The sequence below is a fragment of the Nesoenas mayeri genome (assembly GCF_963082525.1).
Source record: "Nesoenas mayeri genome assembly, chromosome: 1".
NCBI classification, from domain to species: Eukaryota; Metazoa; Chordata; class Aves; order Columbiformes; family Columbidae; genus Nesoenas; species Nesoenas mayeri.
The window spans coordinates 56,439,227-56,460,081 of NC_137541.1; the positions used below are offsets into that span (position 1 = coordinate 56,439,227).

Below are 20,855 nucleotides of genomic sequence, written 5' to 3' on the forward strand. Positions count from 1 at the left end.
AAAAGGCTAAAATAATGGATTAATAAAATGGAAAATCATAATTAACCTGAGAAATACCCTTAAAGTGGGCACAGCTGTTTCAAGGTATAGGACCAATCCATCCCCACTGAGCACTGATAAGTTCATGACTCTTTTGAGTCTAACAGAATACAGGATCTCTGCTCAGAAAATCTGTGTACTCTGCCATAATTAAAGGGCATCTTGGAACAAAGGCACTGCCATTGGCCTCACTTAAAACTAACACTGACTTCCTCTGCAAATAATATCTCAATCCCCTTCCACAGTAATGGTAATGATATACAGTATTTGGATGCTTATATTTGGATACTTTAATGCTCAGCATAACATTGTCTTTGTTGACACAAGCCACCAAGAAACGTGAGTCTGGAACTTGAATTTTAAATGTATGGGAACCAAGAAGAAATTGGGTAGCAGCGAGAGCGCAATCTCTTGCTGTCAACTCACAGCTCTCATGTAGTTGTTGACTGAACGTGTAACAGGAGTCAGAAGCCACTTCTATTTGGACTGACAATTCACATCACAAACACAGCTGGTGGTTTCTTGGCCCATCCAGCTCCCAAGGAATAGTTGGGTATGGACACTAAGCTGTCTGCTCTCTTGCCATGTCCACACCTTAGGAGAAAGGTTGTGTGGGACATAGTGAGATGCATATTGCCCCTGTCACTGTGCACAACCAGGGAACGTCAGTGTCCAACAATGACACTGATACACTCCAAACTCTGAGGAATGCTCTTAGCAGGTTGGGCTAGAGGAAAATTAAAGTTTACTACGCTATTTAAGTCTTGTGGAGACAGTGACAAATTGTTTGCACCAATCCTGGCAAACTGATCAGGTACTGTAGAAGATACATCTTTAAAAGGGCTCATTCACTAAATACTAGAATGGAGAAAACCAGGGATGTAAAGAAGATAAGTGAGCAAAAAAATTATTTACAGTTCTCATTTATGCAGGAAAATTCTAAATATTTGACTAAACAGCTGCACGTCATACATATATGTCTATAGTTATTAAGACTTAGGTTATATGAGTCTAGAAGGTATCTTCTATTTCTATTTTTCTTTATTGTTTTAGGTACCATATACTCAGCAATTACTTGCCCCAATGTTCTTGGCAAAAAATAACAGGTATTTTAAGTTAAACTCATTTTTTCTTTTGCCCCTAAATCCCTGAAAGGAAATCAGAAAACTTAGCATGAATTTCCAGCAGTGTTTAAAGTTCTGCTTATCTGATGCCTCTGCCTGCTATACCTCCTTCTCCATCCTCATTTTCAGTAAGAATAAGGGATGCCCAATGTATAATTTATTCCTACAAAAGTATATTAGCAGCAAACACACCCCAAGAAACCACTTTTCCAAGTGCAAATGTCAGTGCTTACAGTTTTTCATAATTAGAGTTAAATAAGCTGTTCCACTGAGAAGTTTGATAAGGTTGCCATGTTAGAGCTTGACAGCATTTTTCCAAAGCTGCATTCTGTCCATCACTGTCGTATTCTTGCACTTCAGCAGCACAGTCCTTAGCAGTTGCTGTAGAGAGATAGTAACAATTCTGTTATTACTTCTGCGAATAGCCAAAAATCTTTCATAAGCGTATTTATAAATATATTTACATATATACATACAGATAAAGCACGAATATATTGCATATATATTTAAACCTGATTGACCTTTACAGTTATTCCAAAAGATAGTGTTATATTCCCTTGCTCTAGAAAACAAACTTTTCCGCTTTCCTGATTTGCAAAATATTACACAAGAAACACTTCCTATTTTTATTTTCTCCAAAAGGATGGATAGTTTCCTTTCGGGAAAAAAAAAAGAAGAATGGAAAGCAAAGCATTTTACAGTAAATTCGCAACACTGCAAGAAGCAACTAAGCAAAATAATTGCATACATTTCCCATTCTCTCTACTACAGGTTTAAACTGAATATACTCTAACTCAGTGCAACAGGTACTTCATTCCAGAGCAGGAGGCACAGTTTTCCAATAGCAAGCACATCCACCACTGCTTCTAGTTGATGGGTTAATGCTTTCTGACCGTACATTACAGCACTCTGAGATAGACTGAGTCAGCCATAATTCTCTGAAATATTAAACATTTTATGAAAATGGAGGAGAATATGATAAGAGAGACAGATAAGAGAGTGCAGTAAGGACTGCAGAAAATATGTCATTGAGAGTACAGGCTGTGTCCACAGCCAGTGGCAGCACCGTAAGACAGAGGCAACAGAATCACTTCAGATCCAAGCTTCATTTGCAATTCCCCACTTCTGACACACAGCAGAGTGAAAATATTCATAAATAAATAAAACTGACACAGTAAAGAATTTCACACCTCTTTTCTAAATGATCACCATGCCACTTTTACCAATAGCTGTATTCCTTTTTCAATTCTCAATAGCATGTGTGCCAGTGAGATTTTAATAACAATGACTCCCAAGGAAAGCATATTTCAAAGCTGTGTCTTTAAGTATTAAAAAGAGCAATAGCAATTTTAGATATATAAATGTCTGCTCATCTTCTCTTTCCAGCAGTGGTAGAATTAGAGGACTAGTCACAGCAAGCAACACTGATCAAATAAAAGATACGAAAGGATAAATAGCCTACAAAACCCAGTTGCTAATCATTAGAAGTGTCCCAAAAGATTGATTTAATGCTTAAAAATAACTTACTCTGAAGACATAACAAGCTACTCTCAGATTTTCCACTAACAGACAAGGGTGAAATTCTTCAAATTTGTTCATTACAAATTGTTCATTCACAGAGACCCTTACGCTTCACAGAAGCTGATCCATTTCTGTAGAAGCCTGATAAGCCTTTTTGTATCAATTCGTATAAGCTTAGCATTTTTTATCTCGATAGAAAAACGAACCAAATTAATTTGGGGAAGGGGTGGGGAGGAACACAGAGCTTTTACCAAGCTTGCGCATGGACACACTTAAGAGAAAAAAAACAACATGAAGTTGAGACAATAAAGAGAAACTGCAATCTGTTTGCCCATCCACCACGTTAATCCCCTGTTCAGCTGACCCAAGATGGTTTCTTTGCCCAGTCAATTTAGCGCTAAGCAAAGTCAGCAGAGTGTGGTATCATCTGTGCACTGCAGGCTCACTCGTGGAGAAAGGCGGAATATTTTGCCCGGAGTCCGCAAGACACATGAAACTCTAACACTTCTTCTCTCTTCGTCAAATATAAATAGGTCCTGGCATTCAAAAACACTGAAAAGGTAAATTCCTCCAAACCTGGCAGTGGAGTACAGACTGTTAATACTGCTACCTTTTCAGAGCTAGGAGAAGCTGTGCTCTTAAAATATTTACTCGTCTATAGCATGAAACATTAAATTTAATCTCCACACGGTTGCTTACCTTGTCTGGAGTCCTGAGATCGGACTGGAGAATCAGTGGCATCTCCCAATAATTGTGAGAGCTTCCTTTTTTTCCCTGATGCTGCAGAAATACTTTTTAGAAAATACATGTGGCATTACTCATTTATAAGTAGAAATACAGATATCACAGAATCATAACAACAGAATACCTAGGTATCTCATTCTAACTGTATTGTCATCCAAATGCTGATTTCCCAGGGGGTGGAGGTTGCTGTTGACTTTTTAAAACTGAATTATGCAATTTTTCCTTCCAAAATATAAATTACTTTACATTTTTATTTCATATGAATAAAGAAGTTGATCTCTTTTTAAAAATTTACATAGTGAATCCATGGCATGGTTTTGTCACCTCCTGACATTTGCATTAAAATCACAGCTTTCTTTTAAATAATTGTACTACACCAAGTGTGACCTCACTTTCCCTCTTATACAAAGCCCACTAGTATCAGGTAAACTAAAGCATTAATGAGGAGATCTCAAGGGGCAACTGATGGGTAACAGTTCTCCCCTTTCGCAGAAACTGAGATGCAAGGGAAAAACCTTATTCCAGAGTTTTGATATTATAAAATGTGAGCTGGAATATCCTGACAGATGGTCATTTCTTCTGGATGGGGGAAAATACAAGCCAAACTCCAGGCTGTCAGGCCCAGTAGGTACTCAAAATAAGGTTTCTCTGTGAACAGAAGAAAAGCCCACCCGCCATATTGTTATTCTTTTTCTGGGTTTGTTCAAAAGTTCTACACTTATTTAAGAAGTATTTTGTATCTTAATTTCCAATAACTAAAGTATTCCCTCAAAAATAATATGATTTTGACTAACTAGAACCTTCTACTGGAAAACAAACTAATAAAGAAAATAAACAGCTTTACTGAGAAATCCAGGCCCAGCTTCCTTCCCCCTCATCACATTTACCACGTAATTGAGCTCTGTACAGAATAGGAGACAGAGCATCTGCAAGCCCAGGACTAACAATGATGAATTCACATTTCTTTCCCATAACCAGGGAAGTCACCCTCTGGCACACATCGGTCAATTCATTCTTACTAGGTATCATGGTTGGATGCTTGCACTAGCCAGTGTATTTTAAATAATTAAGCATCCACAACACGCTGATGTGTGAATATGGCAGATGGTAGATGGAAACAATTTAACTTGCTCTACATAGATATGACAGTTTGGGTTGGTTTTGTGTTTTTTTTCCTCTCGTGCCACTTGTCAGAACACTTACAAGATCCTTATGGACAAATCCCTGCAATAGGTATTGCAAAGTGCCTGAATATTTTTATAATCCAGGTATGAAGCACCTGTTGATCCCTCCTTAGATTCCTAACATTTTTAAAAATTGAAATCCATTCCTACTTCCAATCTGAACTTCAACGTTTTAAGAACCCTCAACGACAAGTGTCTCAAAAATGTCTAAACACTGCCATCCTGTGGAATACCCTACACCCACGGGAGATTTTACGCCAGTCTTAAGCCATGACTTCAACCAGCTCTACTTTTTTCTTTTTTTGTATCTGTCTCATCCATTTTATAAAAGCTTTATAATTTACCCAGAAATCTGAGATGCATTTGGTTGAAAATATGAATAATTAAAACCCAAAAAGTTGGAGGATGTAGAATTATTCCAAGCAGCCACAGCATTTTCTGTCTTCAGAGAGCAGCCTTGGGGGAAGGTGCAAGGATGACCACTGGCACTGGGGTCAGAGTACGTCTCCATCAACCTGCAGGGAAGCTTGCTGGGTGCCACAGCAGATGGGCATGGGAGCTGAGTCTGCAGCCCACTGGGCCATGCAGGGTCGTACCGTGGGGCTGTAAGAAGTAAACAGACAAGAAAATAAGGAGAAACAAGGGGAGTTGGAGACCTTTCTATGAGGCTGGAAGAGGATAAATTCATGTGACCTACTCTGGAGCTGTGGCGGTGAACATCGTTCTGATCCAGAGTCCGGTGGAGAGTCTGGCAACTGGCTTTGCCTAGGAATGAAAAAGAGATTTTAATGTCTACTGGAAGGAAACATGGAGGATGACCACAAGGCAATGCTGAAAGCAACTGGAAGACCACCAGGCTACTGACAAGGGACTTCAGAATTCATTGCTCAAAATGGTTGCTGCCCTTACACAGAAGCAATGTCACACTTCATCAGACCATCTCCCACGGCCCTCCACCTCTCCTCCATGCAGGAAGGCCCCATCTCTACCAGCTCTTGCCCAAACCTCTCCACCATGACCCACTGACTTCAGTCTTCCTTCCTTCCCATGAGTCATTCTTCAGTTATCATCTCCAGATGCACCAGCAACTCTGAATACACAGAGCTCGCAAGGGCTTTAAACCCATTCTCTCCAAAATAGAGGTCCAAGTATCTATAGCATCTTCATCTACTAGCAAACTTTATAAGACCTTAGTTTGGCCAAAGCACTCTCAGTCACTATCAGATGTTAGTAGGTCACATTTTAGCACCTTGCTCACCACAGGTGGCAGCCAAAGAGCAGGGGAAAGCGGGAAGTTACCACACACATGGCAAGTGCATTTGCCCACTTTGAAAGAAGAGATTTCACAAGCTCACGAAAAAGATCCAGAAGCTAAATGTGGGGTTTCCATGGCTCCATGGGCCCATGATGCCTCAGGTCATCAAGGAAGGCATGCAACATATAGATGGTCTCACTATTGCACAGGTTATTCACAATTGTGAAACTTGCACTACAATCCAGCAAGCCAAGCAGCTAAAGCCTGTGTGGTATGGGGGGCAATAGCTGAAGTATAAATATGGGGAGGACTGGCAGATTGACTGTATTGCACTCCCGCAAACCCACCACAGCAAGCATCATGTGCTTACCATGGTGGAGGCAACCACCGGATGGCTGGTAACATATGCCATGTCCCATGCCACTGCCCGGAACACTATCTCAGGCCTTGAAAAGCAAGTCCTATGGTGACGTGGCACCCTAGAAAGAACTGAGTCAGAAAACAGAATTCATTTCCAGAACAACTTCATAGACACTTGGGCCAAAGAGCATGGCATTGATTTGGTACATCACATCCCCGGTCATGCATCAGCCTCTGGAAAAATTGAACAGTACAATGGGCTGTTAAAGACGACATCAAGAACAGTAAGTGGTGGAACTTTCAGAAACTGCGATTCAAATTTAGCAAAGGCCACCTCATTACTTAACACCAGTTGATCTAACAATCAAGTTGATCCTGCCCAACTGAAGCTTCCACACACTGTAGAAGGGGATAAAGTCCCTGTGGTGCACATGAAGAATGTGCTGGGGAAAACAGTCTGGGTTACTCCTGCCTTGGGTAAAGGCAAACCCACACATGCAATTGCTTTTGCTCAGGAACCAGGGTGCACATTGTGGAGGACCCCAATGCATACCTCAGGTGGATTTGATTCTGGGTGAGAACACTCTCATGATGTGAATTGTATAATGGTAATTGCTGCATAATATTATACACCATACTAACAGCATTCAGCAAGTACCTTTCAGGTTAATGAAGAATGAACTTCAACAAAACCGAACAAAGTGCAGCAACGATGGAACCAGATCTGTCTCCAATAACTGGCATCCAGACACGTCCTCGAGGTCAATGCCTCTGATCTGCAAACCATGAGTATGGTCTACAAGTCTCGGATGCAGCATGCAATAATGAGGCAGTCCAACATGACACTCCTTTTTTCCTGCCTGTCCTGCTAGAGTCCAAAATCATGGACTCAATCAATATTTCAAAGGAATGCCATGAACTAAGGGAGAAAATATCTGTGTGCATATGTGTGTGTTTATATATATATATATAGGTATTTAAGATGGCAGTAATTAGTTGAAACATGTTGGTAAGACCTGAGCATGACATAAATGGTATAGAATAAGGGGTGGAATGTGCTAGGTCAGCTGGGATAAGGTTAATTTCCATTCTGCCAGGACCCAGAACTAAAGGCGTTATTCAATACCATATCAGGTCATGCTCAGTTACAAAGGGGTGGACCAGGGTGGCGGCCTCTCTTTTCATTCTTTCATTATTGTTATTACTGTTTGCTCATTTTTCTTCACTGTTCTGTTAAACTGCTTTTATCACAGTCCACAAGTATTGCCTTTATTTTCTGATCCTCCTCTCCATCCACCACGAGTGGGGGAGTGGTAAGCAAGTGGTACATGGTTTTAGCTGCTGGCTGAGAAGGCCTGGAGCTAAACTGTGACAGTAATAGGAGGACATGGTCCCAGCCAGGCCAGTTACACTCTGACAGTCATTACAGGAGCTGGGGACTGGAGGCATGACAGAGGAATCCTGGCTGGGAATCAAGAAGTTCCATGTGATATGCAGCCATCTCCTTGCCAAACCCCACAGCCAAGCAGGAGATTTATGTTTTATCACCACTGCCTGGGGAGGTCATCATGGAAGGTCAAACAACCAAGTGAGCTCTGTGATTTTTAGTGTTAACTGTTTGTTACTTAAACAGCTAAATCTCTGAAAACACAAGCTCTCCTTATTCCTTTCTAAAGAACTTCAAAAGCACACTGCTCTGTAAAAGAACATGCCAGCCCATATTTTCCTGTGCAGCTTTCTCCTGATGTTCAGGCAGGAAGTGGATGTTTCCTCATGTACAGGTGACACTCCAAGTTTTACTCTCAGCTTGTCTCCTAGCAGCTCAGCCTATTCACATGGCTGAGGCTTGAAGGAAGGTTCTTGATTATTTATTCTTTGGCACATGTGCTTTATTATATCTCCCTGTGATACCTTGTATTGCTTTTATACTTATGGAGCTTCTCCTATCAGATGGTGTGTAAAGGATAACTCTGTCAGAGCAAGACCTGGAACTACACCATAGCTTAAGCTAGGCAAAGTCCTTTGTGAGTAGCTCACGGCAACAAGCAGAGGTTCCCACACTATGTAACAAAACCATTTCATTCCTTCTGCCTTGAAAACGGGAGCATCCTAACACCACAGGCTATGCTTCTGTCTCCAGTCCACCGCGTACACAGGTCTGTCACATCTCCCATTTTGTTTTTCAGCCAATGATGGTGCTTTCAAAGCAGCTTAAGGGAGGGAAAATCCTGTGCCATCTGAGTGCCATTTGAAGGAACTGCAGAGCGTCCCTCTGTTACATTAGGAACAGATGGAGGTTCAAAAAACAGACTTTTAGCCCTTTCAGGTATTCATATGAACTGTAGGTTCAAACATTACTCTGAAGCACTACCTGGAAGACAAGTGCTTAAGATGCATAGTAGGCTAAAAATGCTAGAGCAGAGAATGGATGACAGAAATTGCGTGAGGCACATCTCCTTCACTAAGGCCCAGTGTTGTGGCAGAACTTGAGTAAAATAAAACTGCTTAAGGGGACACCTTCCTCTTCAGAAAACACATGTGTTCCCACATACAAATATTTTCAAGCACCAGTGGAAAATTTCCATCACCTGATTTTCAGTCTAGTGTTTCTGCTTCAGGTTTTGTATTTTTGAGGTTGGACGGCATGAAGGAGAACAGATTGCGGTTTGGTCACAGCCTATTACTTTTGATGTGTTCTTGTGTATTTCCTAATGGTATCGCTACAGGTTTTCTGACATATTGCATCCACAAGCCTGCATTTTGTGTTAGCTTCAACTACATGATTACTCTTAAAAAATAAAGATTTCACATTAGAATAATCTTTAATTTCCTTCAAAACAAATTTTCTAATGCTTTTAAATACCACGTCTACTGCTCTAAACATTGTTTTCAAGTTTCAATAGAGAGTTAGTAAACATTTGATTTTTTTTTTAATGTGGGATACTTGACCCATAGCTACTGAATTCCAAATCTCTTGTAAAATTTAAAAAGACACATCCATGAAAGTCTAAAACTTCTTTTCATGTTCATGTTCCTGGTTTCAAACACTGTCTCGGCTACTCAATTTCTGCTTTAAGTTAGAGTAGTTCAGTAAGATACGGAGACAAACACTTTCTAGGACAAATAAAGTATTTGTAAAGTACAGAAGTAGTAGGGATATGTCTCCAAGTTAGAACTTTGCTCAAACTGGTATCGTGCATCTTAAGGAAAAAATATTCTGTAGTTTAAATGATTCTATATTACAGACATAGTATAGCAACTAAATGTCTACTTAGAAAAGGACATGCAGCTCTTGTTCTCCTTTCACCACCCACAAGTAAGCTGTTACTGTAGGAGAAGATGATAAAATTCCATGGTGCGCCTCGTGTGATGTAAGAGATGAATAAGTGTAACATGGATGGCCTGTCTGGTGTAAGAAAACCTTTAATGGACACATCTAGATATACCCAGGACCTTGGTGGTAACTGCGCCCTTTTCACTGCAGTCTGCATTCTGCATTGCACATGCTGTTATGTTGATCTGCATTTTATATATATGAAGGATTTAGTCTTTTTCTACTTTGACATGTTTTAGCAAGTTCTTTTATGAGATTCTGTTTATGTACAAATAGTCTGCAACACAGAAAAATACTTCATAATTTTACTTTTAGAGATCTAGTGATTCAGTAAATGTTCTTCTTAATCCCATAATTAATAAAGTCTTACTGTAGTATCAGTGTAAAATCCTGTTGAGCCTCCAAACCCGTAGTAGCTTTAGAGATTATTTTCTTGCATGTAAATACTTAGTAGCACCTGAACTATAATATCTAACATATCTAAGCTACATAATAGCATATATTTATACACATTTATATTTCTGCTATGGTTTATGTATAAAAGCAAAAGAACAGCCTTTTAAAGTTGTCATACAGGAGTTCAATAACCTGTTTAACCTGGTACATGTGTAACTACTTGAAAAATAAAGGTTATGTATAATTATATACAATAACCTCTTCATTCTGCTTTAATTTTATAGCATGGCAGAGAGAGAATAAATTCATTAGTCATGATTTAGAACAGGTAGAAAGCTATTGAACCCACTGTAAGTAAATATGTGTGCTGCTGAGTGTGGCCTGAGTGAAAAAAAATCCAGTGTTTAATTATTTTTAAAACATCCCCTCTTGCTCTTTTTCTTGGGAAGTGCAACTGTCAGCCCATTAATAGTATTTTGTGTTGAACAACAGGGATCTGACAGTTGTCTAGATGAAAGACTGGGGTCTGAAGTCTTTGACAGATCTGCGTGGCTTAACTTTCCACCCTTGTCCGCGACCCTTTGCATTATGTATCCTTTGTATCTCTTACAGTTAGTGTCAGAAGAGATTAATGAACAGTTTCTCTGTTATGAGTGAAGCACTAGGATGAAAACAGTAGCCTTGCTTCCCTCAAACTGGGAGGTTTACATTATTCTCTCAATTTATTATACATTAGTCTCACATCACTTATTCTGTCCATAAACACTAAACTAGCACTTACTGGAATGTTAAAATAGCAGCTTTACATTTAATGCCACAGTTAGTATAACAGCTGTGAATTACCCCAGACTTCATTATCATTCATTCTGTTGGACAAGACAACCATTTTTCCATTACTGCCTGTAATTAATTTTTCCAAGTCTTCTTAGACAGCTGCAACTAAGTAACAATATCAAGAGAGACACAATCCTCTTAAACTCAGATTTCAGGTCTGATCCTTGCATTCAGATTTTATCATGATACTAATGAAAACATTTTAAGAGATGTTGGTAAGGAGAAGAGGTACATGTTCCTATAATACTTACAAAGTTCCAAACTCTAGGTCACTACTGATGAATTCTTCCAACATACTTGTATCCACCATGGGATTCTCCAAAGCTCCATGGACATCTTTCCCTAAAATTAAAAACGTTAAAGTGATGGAAGTTATGAGAGTTTAACTGAGAGGGAATGATCAGTACTTCAGAGTGAGTTGCACTGCCTGCTCTCCTGCGCAAAGGAAAACCCAAATCCATCCTGTCTGTGTGTAGCGGGTGCATCACACTTCTGGCTTTAGTCACTCTGGGAGAACGGATGATGCATAATTCAGAGTAAAAGAGGATGTGCAGGGGCAGATGAAGACACAGCAGCACCAGGCAAACACCAGTTCATGCACAGCACTAGGGCTTCACTGAGTTACCACAGCAAGAGTATGAAAGGGATCAGTCTGGAACTGGAATCGGGGGATTTGAAGATAACTTCATGCTCCTGGTACGTTGGGATCAACAGAGGCGATTGGGTCAAAGCTCAGACATTGTCACACACAGGTCCACTTTATGTGTTCGTACTGAAAGTGAGTTTCTGAAACACTCAGTTTAAAAATCCACCATCCTGAGCCTAAAGAAAGCAAAAATAAAGCCTTAGAAATGTCTGGTGGCTTCCTTTCATTCTCAAAAAAAACCAGCCCACTAACATGTTAAATGTATTAATAAATAGAAAGGTTCAGTACTTTGTCCTTTGTTGCTTGGTAACTGAAGGCTATAAACAGATTTTATGATTTCAAATCCTTCAGAATTCATGACAACTTTTGAGGAAAGTCAGCCGGAACTCTCTAAAAAAACAACAAAACCAAACAAACAGCACTTCTTTGTAGGCTCTCTACCTCTCCAGCAAGCCTGCCATAAATATGGGTGCGGCCAGTCAAAAAGCAAATAAGATAAGGACATTCAAGTTACTGCTGTCTCCAGCGCTGGCTCTGCCCACTGCCACGCAAGATAAAATGGACGAGTCTACAAATCTCAAACTGTGTTGCTCAGCCCCGAGCATTTGCCATCAGGTCTGCAGCAGAGTAGAACACGAAAGGTTAATCCCTGTCATTGGGCACAGGAGCAGTAACTGCCTTTGGTGCTTTTACTGTTTTCCCACTGTGCTAACAGCAGACACATGCACGGTAAGAAGTCATATCATAACATTTTTTCTGTTGGTTTTTTTTCTGATGTCTCTTGTCCAACATGGCTCCGTCTTCTCCCAGCGTTCAGACATTATTTAACTGCAAGCAGCATCTAAAAAAACACTTTGACCACCTCGCACAGGAATTCCCTCATGTGTCTGTCTTAATACATGAATTCACATTGCTAATAAACATCTCCTGAATTGCTGTGGTCACAGATTAATCTAGACATTGTTTGCTTATTGCTGCTGCAGATTTAATTTTGGCTGCCTTTCACTGAGATAGCAACTTGCAGGTGCGCTACTGATAGATCCTTGCACTCCAGGATACTGGTGTTGTACACAAACCTTCGCACACCAGAGAAGAGCAGATTCGATAAGTGCAGCATACTTGCCTCAGCAAAATTATAACACAGGAAATCTTTATGTAGCAGCAAAGCACTTTGCAAAACCTGCTTGAGAGTACAAGAGAGCCTGGCTTTCCTTAACAGCCTTCCTCGAATTTGTTGTATTCTCATCTTTTCTTTCTTCATGTCTGAATTTAAGATATCCCCCCCTTGAATCTCAAGCAGTTCTCCTTTTGCTAATGTAATTCACAGGAAAATGATTCAATCACTTTCTCTTCCTTTTCCCCATCTGTTCCTCCTGTTCAAATTGCCTGGACCTCATGCAGAACGATATAATTTTGTTATTAACGTGAGGCTAGAGGTCATATACAAAGAGTTTTTCCTGTAGCACAAAAGCAAGAATTCCTTATTTTGACTAAGGTCAGAAACAAGGTCTTTTGAAGGACAGCTATCAATCCAACAAGGATAGGACCTTTAATAGACTCCAGAAACTGTCTCTGTTGCTAGGTGGTGACAACAGCAACAGGTATCATCCCCTCCTAATCTCTCCACTTTGCATAGTTAAATGGATAAGAGGAGAAGGAAGAAGTAATTCTGTGCTGAGAGAGGAAGGAACCACACCAGGAAGAAGACAGGCAATTAAAGCTTCATGATACAGGTGCACAGAAGAACCAGCACATTTGGACACTGTGTCCAGCTTAACTTCAATAACTTACTTCCTTTCTGAATGTACTTTCCTAGTCTGTGGCACCATGTGCTTGAATTGACACCTGTTTCAGCAGGGGAGGAACTGTTGGATCATATGCAAATGTATTGTTTATTATTTGTTATTTTTTAACCTGTGTGTATGTCACAGGACAAGCCCTGGTGAGAGGTCCCTGAGAACACGCAGCTTCCTGGGCAGAACCACGTGCCTGGCTAAGAACTGCAAGACTATGTGGAGTCAGCAGCTTTTATCAGCTTGTACTCAGGGATCTCTGCTCCCAGTCCACACTCCACACCACAATGTGCCCAGGCAACTGTGGGAACAGTCTGCACCAGGTGACACATTCAACTCAAGTGTCACTACGCAGAGGACTCTCAGGTGCTGATGAAAATGAAAGGCCAAGACAGTGACTGGGGTTTCATACATGGTTGTTTGCAGAACAGAGACTGCAGTCATAGGCAGCACATGGCTGGGTTTTTTCCCCATTTCTTCCTAAGCCTGATATTCTCTTGTTACCTCTCCTTCAACCTGCAGTCTAAAACCTGTCAGTTCTACCCCTGGCTTCTGCTTCCCTGTTCATTCACTCCTAGCCTGTGCCTATTCCCAGCCCTAGGCCCCCAAAGCCTAATCTGAAACCCAGGCTCCTAATCTGACAGCTGCTTGCTTCATCTACTCTCGCAGAGACATCCTCTCCTTTCCTCCAGTCATAAAACCATAGTCATCTGGCTCCTGAGCTCCACTTTATAGTCCATGCTGCTGTAGCCAACAGTCTCAACCCCAAAATTACCTGCCTTGCTTAATTCTCCCAGCACTTCCATGTAGTGCCTTACATCCCACTGCATTTAAATCAGTTGCCTCATTTGGATTATTATCTAAACACATAGTGAAGCATGGTGGACAGAGAACCTATTGGAAGGAGTTTCTGGTTCTATGTTATTGCTAAGCTTCTGCTTAACAACATTTCATACTACGACAAGGTTACCCACCTGGTTGACCAAGGGAAGCCAGTTGATGTAGTCTTTTTGGATTTCAGTAAAGCCTTTGATACTGTCTCTCACAGTATCCTCTTGGACAAGATGTCCAGCTGGATAAACACACAATGCAGTGGGTGAGCAACTGGCTGATGGGCCGGGCTCAAAGGGTTCTAGTAAGTGGGGTTATGTTGGGCTGGCGACCAGTCACTAGCAGAGTTCTACAGGGATCCATCTTGGGGCCAGTGCTCTTCAGTGTCTTCATAAATGACTTAGACTCAGAACTTGAGGGATTGCTTAGCAAGTTTGCTGATGACACAAAGTTATGGGAGCTGTTGACACTCTCGAGAGCAGAGAGGCCCTGCAGAGGGACCTGGACAAATTGGAGAACTGGGCAATCACCAGCCACATGAAGTTCAACAAGAGCAAGTGCTGGATTTTGCACCTGGGCCATGGCAACCCTGGCTGTACATACAGACTGGGGCACAATATGCTGGAGAGCAGCTCCATGGAAAGGGATTTGGGGGTTCTGGTCGATGTCAAGTTGAACATGAGCCAACAGTGCCCTGGCAGCCAAGAGGGTCAACCATGTCCTGGGTGCATCCAGCACAGCATTGCCAGCCGGGTAGGGAGGTGATTGTCCCACTCTGCTCTGCACTGGTGCAGCCTCACCTGGAGCCCTGTGTGCAGTTCTGGGCACCACAGGATAAAAAGGATATAAAGCTACTGGAGAGTGTCCAGAAGAGGGCTGCGAAGTTGGTGAAGGGTTTGGAGAGGAAGCCATATGAGGAGTGGCTAAAGTCACTGGGTTTGTTCAGCCTGGAGGAGACTGAGGGGAGACCTCATGGCAGCTACAGCTTCCTCACAAGGGGAGGAGGAGGGGCAGGTGTCAGACTCTTCTCTTTAGCAATCAACAACAAAACCCAAGGGAATGGCAGGAAGATGTGCCAGGGGAGGTTTAGGTTGGACATTAGAAAAACGTTCTTCACTCAGAGGGTGGTGGAGCACTGGAACAGGCTCCCCAGGGAGGTGTCACAGCCCCAAGCCTGAGACTTCAGAAGAGACTGGATAACACCCTCAGACACATGGTGTGAACTGTGGGGTTATCATATGCAGGGACAGGAGTTGAACTCTATGATCCTTGCCGGTGACTTCCAACTCAGGACATTCTATGATTATATTATAACAGAGTAGCTGTTTCAGAAAAAGTCACACACAGTGGTGAATTTGGCTGGAACCAGAGCCATCACTTTTCAGAGGAGTACCAAAATAACCAGGCAATTAGGATACTCTTTCTGCATACATAAATTTAGTCCACAAGCAATAAAATATTCTCTCAAGTTTTTTGTACTGTCTAAAAGTCAATACTAAACTGCTCATTTCCTGACATTAAAAGAGGATGCTAGGAGGTTCCCAGCCAAGTCCAGCTATTTGTAGTAAAATCTGTGTTAAGTTGTCAGCTATTCTCTACAGGGAATAATCCTTAAATAACACCTTGAGATGTAAAAATGACATTGAGAACATGGTCAGTGCTTCTTAATACCTGCTTGCTGAAAGGACAAATTAATGTTTGCTACAAACTCTTGCAACTTGAGGGAAAGGTTTTAATCTGAAGATACTTGACCATTGTGGGCAAAGAGGTCTCAACACTTTATGAGCTCCACTATATAGGCTCAGTGAAAAGTCCAGTTGAACTTCATGGACTTACGCAATGGTAACTCCTACTTAGGGGTCTGATAGTTCATAAGCTTCTTTCAAGCTAAAGAACTCGGAATAGCCATCACTATTTAAGCTGTTCAAGATAGCCTGGTTCATTTTGACTGGAATGGACCTGGAGTCATTAATAAAAACTGCTGTGCCAGCAGAGCTACGGACAAGAAGCAGGGAGACCTACAACACTCCAGCTGGTAAGAAGTGAGCTAGTGTCAAGATTGGGTTTTCCCCAAAGCAACATTTTCTGGAGAAACAGATTACATTCCTCATTTCATCTTTTACTCCTTTTTCAATCTCTCAGCCTTAAAATGGTATGTAAATCTTTGCGTTTTAAGTGGTTTGTGTTTAATGGTATGTTTGTTCTGGGGTTTAATTTATTTTCCGAGAGCCCAAACTATGCTCAGTGTTACCCATGCAGGAGTCATGAGCATACAAAGAAGAGGTGATTACACTAAGAGACCTCTTTAAATCACAGAGAGCACAGAGACCAAACACACACATTTCAGGTACCTCAACGTACCTTCCAACAACAACAAAAAGAGAAAACTGAATTCAACAGTGTAACTAGGTCGGCTTTCATTCAATTCCTGAACCCATCGATAACATCAGCAAGAGCAGCTTGCTTGGCTGTACACAGACAGGCAGAAAAGCTACTCAAGAGCTCTGACCATCCCTTGACAGATTGGAACTTATCGATGCAAAATTACAAATGTTTAAAATCTAAAACATCGGTCTCAACAGAAATCATAGGGGGAAAAAAAAGTGCAAAGGTGAATTCTCTACTGTGGGAGGAGTGAAATAAGACAGGAAAGACAAGAACTTCCCACAACAGCCACACCACCAGAAAAAAGCCATTTCCTTGAAAGATAAAAAGCCAAGGTCAAATCCCAGTGAGAGACATATCTAATCTAAGAGGTCTATTATTTATTGAAAGTCGTGATAGGCAGGAAAAGCAGCATTATCTCATTTTCCTTGAAAAAACTTCTTTTTCAGACTGTCCCCTCTTAATATTGCAAACGTGAGTTTATCTTACTACTGAGTGTCAAAACAAATATGCACTGTAAACAACTAAAGCAACAGGGGGAAAAGGACCCTATTTCTCATGTGTTTCAAATAATCTTACAAAACAGATCTACACACATGCTCAGGTGCTAGCTGATGCATTTGGAAGCCAAAACTGAAGCACCGATGAAGTGGAGACACATCCTCAGGGGAGGCATTCTCCACTTGATACTGCACGATTCAGCTTTTTTTGTAGCCTTGAAAGACAAAGTTCTAATGCTCCTATGACAAATCTCGGAGGCCAACAAGTTAGAATGAGTTTACTGCTCTTGCCACATGAGCTGGCATTCTAAAGCCAACCCACAAGCTGTACTGGCTAAGTTGGAGAGTTGGCCTTGCATTCAGTGAAGCTAAGCCCTGCTTGAAAATAATGCAAAGCCCGCTTTAAATGAGTTTGCTCCCCTTCCACGTTTACCTGTGGTTTAACAGCAAGAGGACAGGAGCTACTGAATTATAGAACAATTAGCTCTTCATAGCCTTAATGCAGATAATGAAATTCAGTCATCCAACAGCATCCCTGCACAGCGTTAGCAAAGCTTCGTTGTATTCTAAGGCCGCACAGCACAACCACACGATGTTACTGAAGGAACAGAACTTTCCAATACGTTGTATTTTTCCTGCAATTAATTGGAATTGGCAGGGCTTCTCCCCCTAACACTGGCCCAGACAGATGTTCTATCAAACTACCTTCTAAAAAGAGTTAACTGAGTAATTCTAGAATTACAAATAATAATTCTAGCTAAGGAGTTCATATAGGTAAAATATCTGAGATAGATACCTTCTACAATCAAAGTACTGTTGTCACAAAAGCCAACCACAGAACCCAGCCCATCCTCTCTAGAGTCCTGTTTTCCAAGTCAGTTCTTAAAAATTTTTCTGATGAGGCTTTTTTTTGTCTAATTCGTATCCAATACTACTTTGAGTATTAAACAGCTATATAGGGCAGTACGTGAACAAATAACTAAATAAAACCAAGTGCTATGTTGCTGAAAGCAAAGCCAAGTATGTTTGTTGGCTTTTGATCTCCATGACTTAAAGTGAACGTAAGAAACACGGTATTAATTTGCTAAAATCTATAAATGCCACATTTGCTGGCTAGCAGCACTAGACTGTGGTTCACTGGTTTGAATATCTTGGCTTAAATACATTTTCTTAATCCATGCTGATGAATCATTAATTTCCTAGTTTGAAACTAAAACTCCAAAGTTGGAATTACCTGCCACCTCTTGCTGAGACCAGAGTGCCAGAGGAAAAACAAACAAATAAATGCCCCTCACTTATTCAACACAATGGAAATTAAATGGGGGGGGGGGGGGAGGGGTGGAATTGCTGTGTTATCTAAACCAGAAAAGGTAGGTTCCCAAGTTACTTTAAGATCAGTATCACATGAATACCTGGCACAGGTAATAGAAGGAAAACATATACAGAAATAGAAGTGTAAACTGGAAGACAGGAAAATACATAAGCCTTTGAACAGCCATTTTCAATCACATTATGGCAAGGCCTGAGAAATGCAGTTTTATTATGGAATCTATTAGAGAGTAAATTCTGTGGCAAGAGAATGGCAGAAGACTAATGACAACTGCTTGAACCTAAGGCAGAAAGACAGATTCCAGCCAAAAGACAATAAAAACTGAGTTTAACTTCTCAGAAGGACCCTGAGGATCTGGCACAATTCCCACAATTAGAATCTGGCCGTTTTGGAAGAAGGATTATTAATGGACAGAAGAATCTCTTCAACCTGACATGGTACAATGGAGCAGGGAGGGAGCTCTCTAACATCATGAAAATCACCATGATTTCAGAAGTGATAAATGGCAAGGACACCTCAGCCACTTCCCAGTTTTCCTTGCTGGCAGTGTTAAAACTGTCTCCTAAAATCAGACTCTCACCTTCAAAGAACTGCTGCAAGGCCTCATTTTCTCCCACCACATCCATGAAAAGCCAGTAGAAGTGTTTTGCTTTCCTGCTGCTTGAAGAGTCCCGCTGGGGAAAACACACCGTCACTCTCCCAGGTGATTACGAATGTGCCAAGGGACGCATCACATCACTGTCAGAGGTTCCAATGATTTCGTCCCAGCTGGTTTCATTCCTTCATAACTAGAGCTGGGTCTATACTTAAACTCTGCTACATGTTAAGTAGAATCTGACAAAGCTTTTGAGGCAAGATGAAGGCAACAGGCATTCTTCCGTTCAGTACGTCTAATGTTCTTGGTTTAAGGACCTTTGGTCCCGGTACTAATCATAATTACGCATGCGCAAAAAATGCGACAATAAAAATTACTTATCTTGTCTCTGTACTTTCACACAGGTGAGGTAATTAATAATACTGATGAAAGGAAAAGTAATCGAATATGCAAGAGAAAAGCTATCACTGGTTTCACCATATGCACCATCCCATTTAAGCAGTTGAGTATCAGACTATCTGGTTGCTCTAAAAAAATTACACCTCCCAGCAGTTTAACTATATAGAAGCAGAACTTGTACATTATTAAGAAAACTAAATTCCAGACTAACCTGTTTGTCTAAGGTAACAATGAAAAACATATGTGAAATCTGCACGTTGTACAAAGGTCTTTTAAGACTGGTAGCAAACACTATTGCACTTTATTTAAATTGATCTTTGTACACTGAAAATTGCTGCTGTTCTGTCCCCCCCTAAGAAACAGGAGAAAAATATTCAGCGATTTTGCATAGGCATCTGTAAGACACATTTGGATGTGAACAAAAGCTTCAGTGAAGTCAAGCAGTCTGGAATAAGGCCATTTTCTGAAGTGGTTACATACACCAGACAAATAACTGTTGTGCAATGTTTACAAGCCCCAGACACTCACAGTGACACAGGCTTCTCAGGACAGGCAGCTTCTATTAGAAATAGAGAAAAGAATTTGAGGGAAGAAAAAAAAAATACAGAAGCAACCTGATCAGTATTTATATCATGTCGATGTAACTTAGCTACACTGGGTACACCCTTCTACTCCCTAGTACAAGAAAATCAAGAAAAACTTCAGATACCATTTATACCTTGACACTATTGCATATGGAACAGACCCTTCCCTCTGCTTGAATGAGCAATGCTTATAAAGGATTATTAAGTTAGAATAGCGGCAACTATCAGCTATCATTAAACTACTGTTAGCTAATCCTGGAAACAGCTTGATTTCATTATGTAAACTAAGGATTAACAATCATTTAGGAAGCATTTATGAGCCTAACATAAAATGTAATACCAACAAATACAGTTTGTTCTTTAAGAGTGAGTAAAACCACACTTCCTTAGTATTATTGAAACAATAAACAACTTTTTAACAATTGAACACAGAGTTCTTCCAGTCAGAACCAGTGACTGGAGACTGATAAAAATATTTCATCAGTACTGAAATAGCCCAGGTTGGACATCCTCCATTAGTAGTAAAATATTTCGGTACAACTGTTTGTTTTAATCTTAACATTGAAATGTCTGGTACAAGCCAACACTTGCAAAGTGTTTTCAGGCACATAGACATGTAAGCAACACAAGTATAGTATAAAATTTCACTGCTCATTCTATTTACTTTTGTAAAAACAAAGAATGCTCCAGTAAGATGGTGATGTTATTTTTCTTCTGCAAACAAAATAAATCTGTATCCACCAAGCCCCCATGGTGCTTCTTGTTAAAGAATTAACTATATAAACTTGCTTTTACTTCTAATTTGTTAGTTTACCTGCCAATGCTTTAATCTTGGCTGTAATTGATAAACAGCTGTCATGATCAAGATCTAGTCTTTTTCCAAAAGGGGTTTTGTACAACAGTTCTACCACATCCTCACAACTATGTGCCTTGTAACCTCATCAGCTGTCTGCTTTAAGCTCAGGCCATGTCCAGGGAAAAAGGACTACCTGAACTTGAAG

At 40.7% G+C, this 20,855-nt stretch overlaps 1 protein-coding gene across 1 annotated transcript in view; it reads right to left on the bottom strand.

Annotated features, from left to right (window-relative positions):
• MYRFL (myelin regulatory factor like) overlaps positions 1 to 18,902 on the bottom strand; it is a gene marked incomplete at both ends in the record, with an annotated part of 44,562 nt that extends 25,660 nt beyond the window's left edge. Inside the window, 6 exons of the mRNA XM_080338734.1 lie at positions 1,397 to 1,544; positions 3,384 to 3,475; positions 4,957 to 5,215; positions 5,310 to 5,377; positions 11,043 to 11,133; positions 18,857 to 18,902. Of these exons, the coding sequence (XP_080194860.1) occupies positions 1,397 to 1,544; positions 3,384 to 3,475; positions 4,957 to 5,215; positions 5,310 to 5,377; positions 11,043 to 11,133; positions 18,857 to 18,902 (704 nt within the window). The remainder of the gene's footprint in view (positions 1 to 1,396; positions 1,545 to 3,383; positions 3,476 to 4,956; positions 5,216 to 5,309; positions 5,378 to 11,042; positions 11,134 to 18,856) is intronic.
• Between the last annotated feature and the right edge of the window lie 1,953 nt (positions 18,903 to 20,855).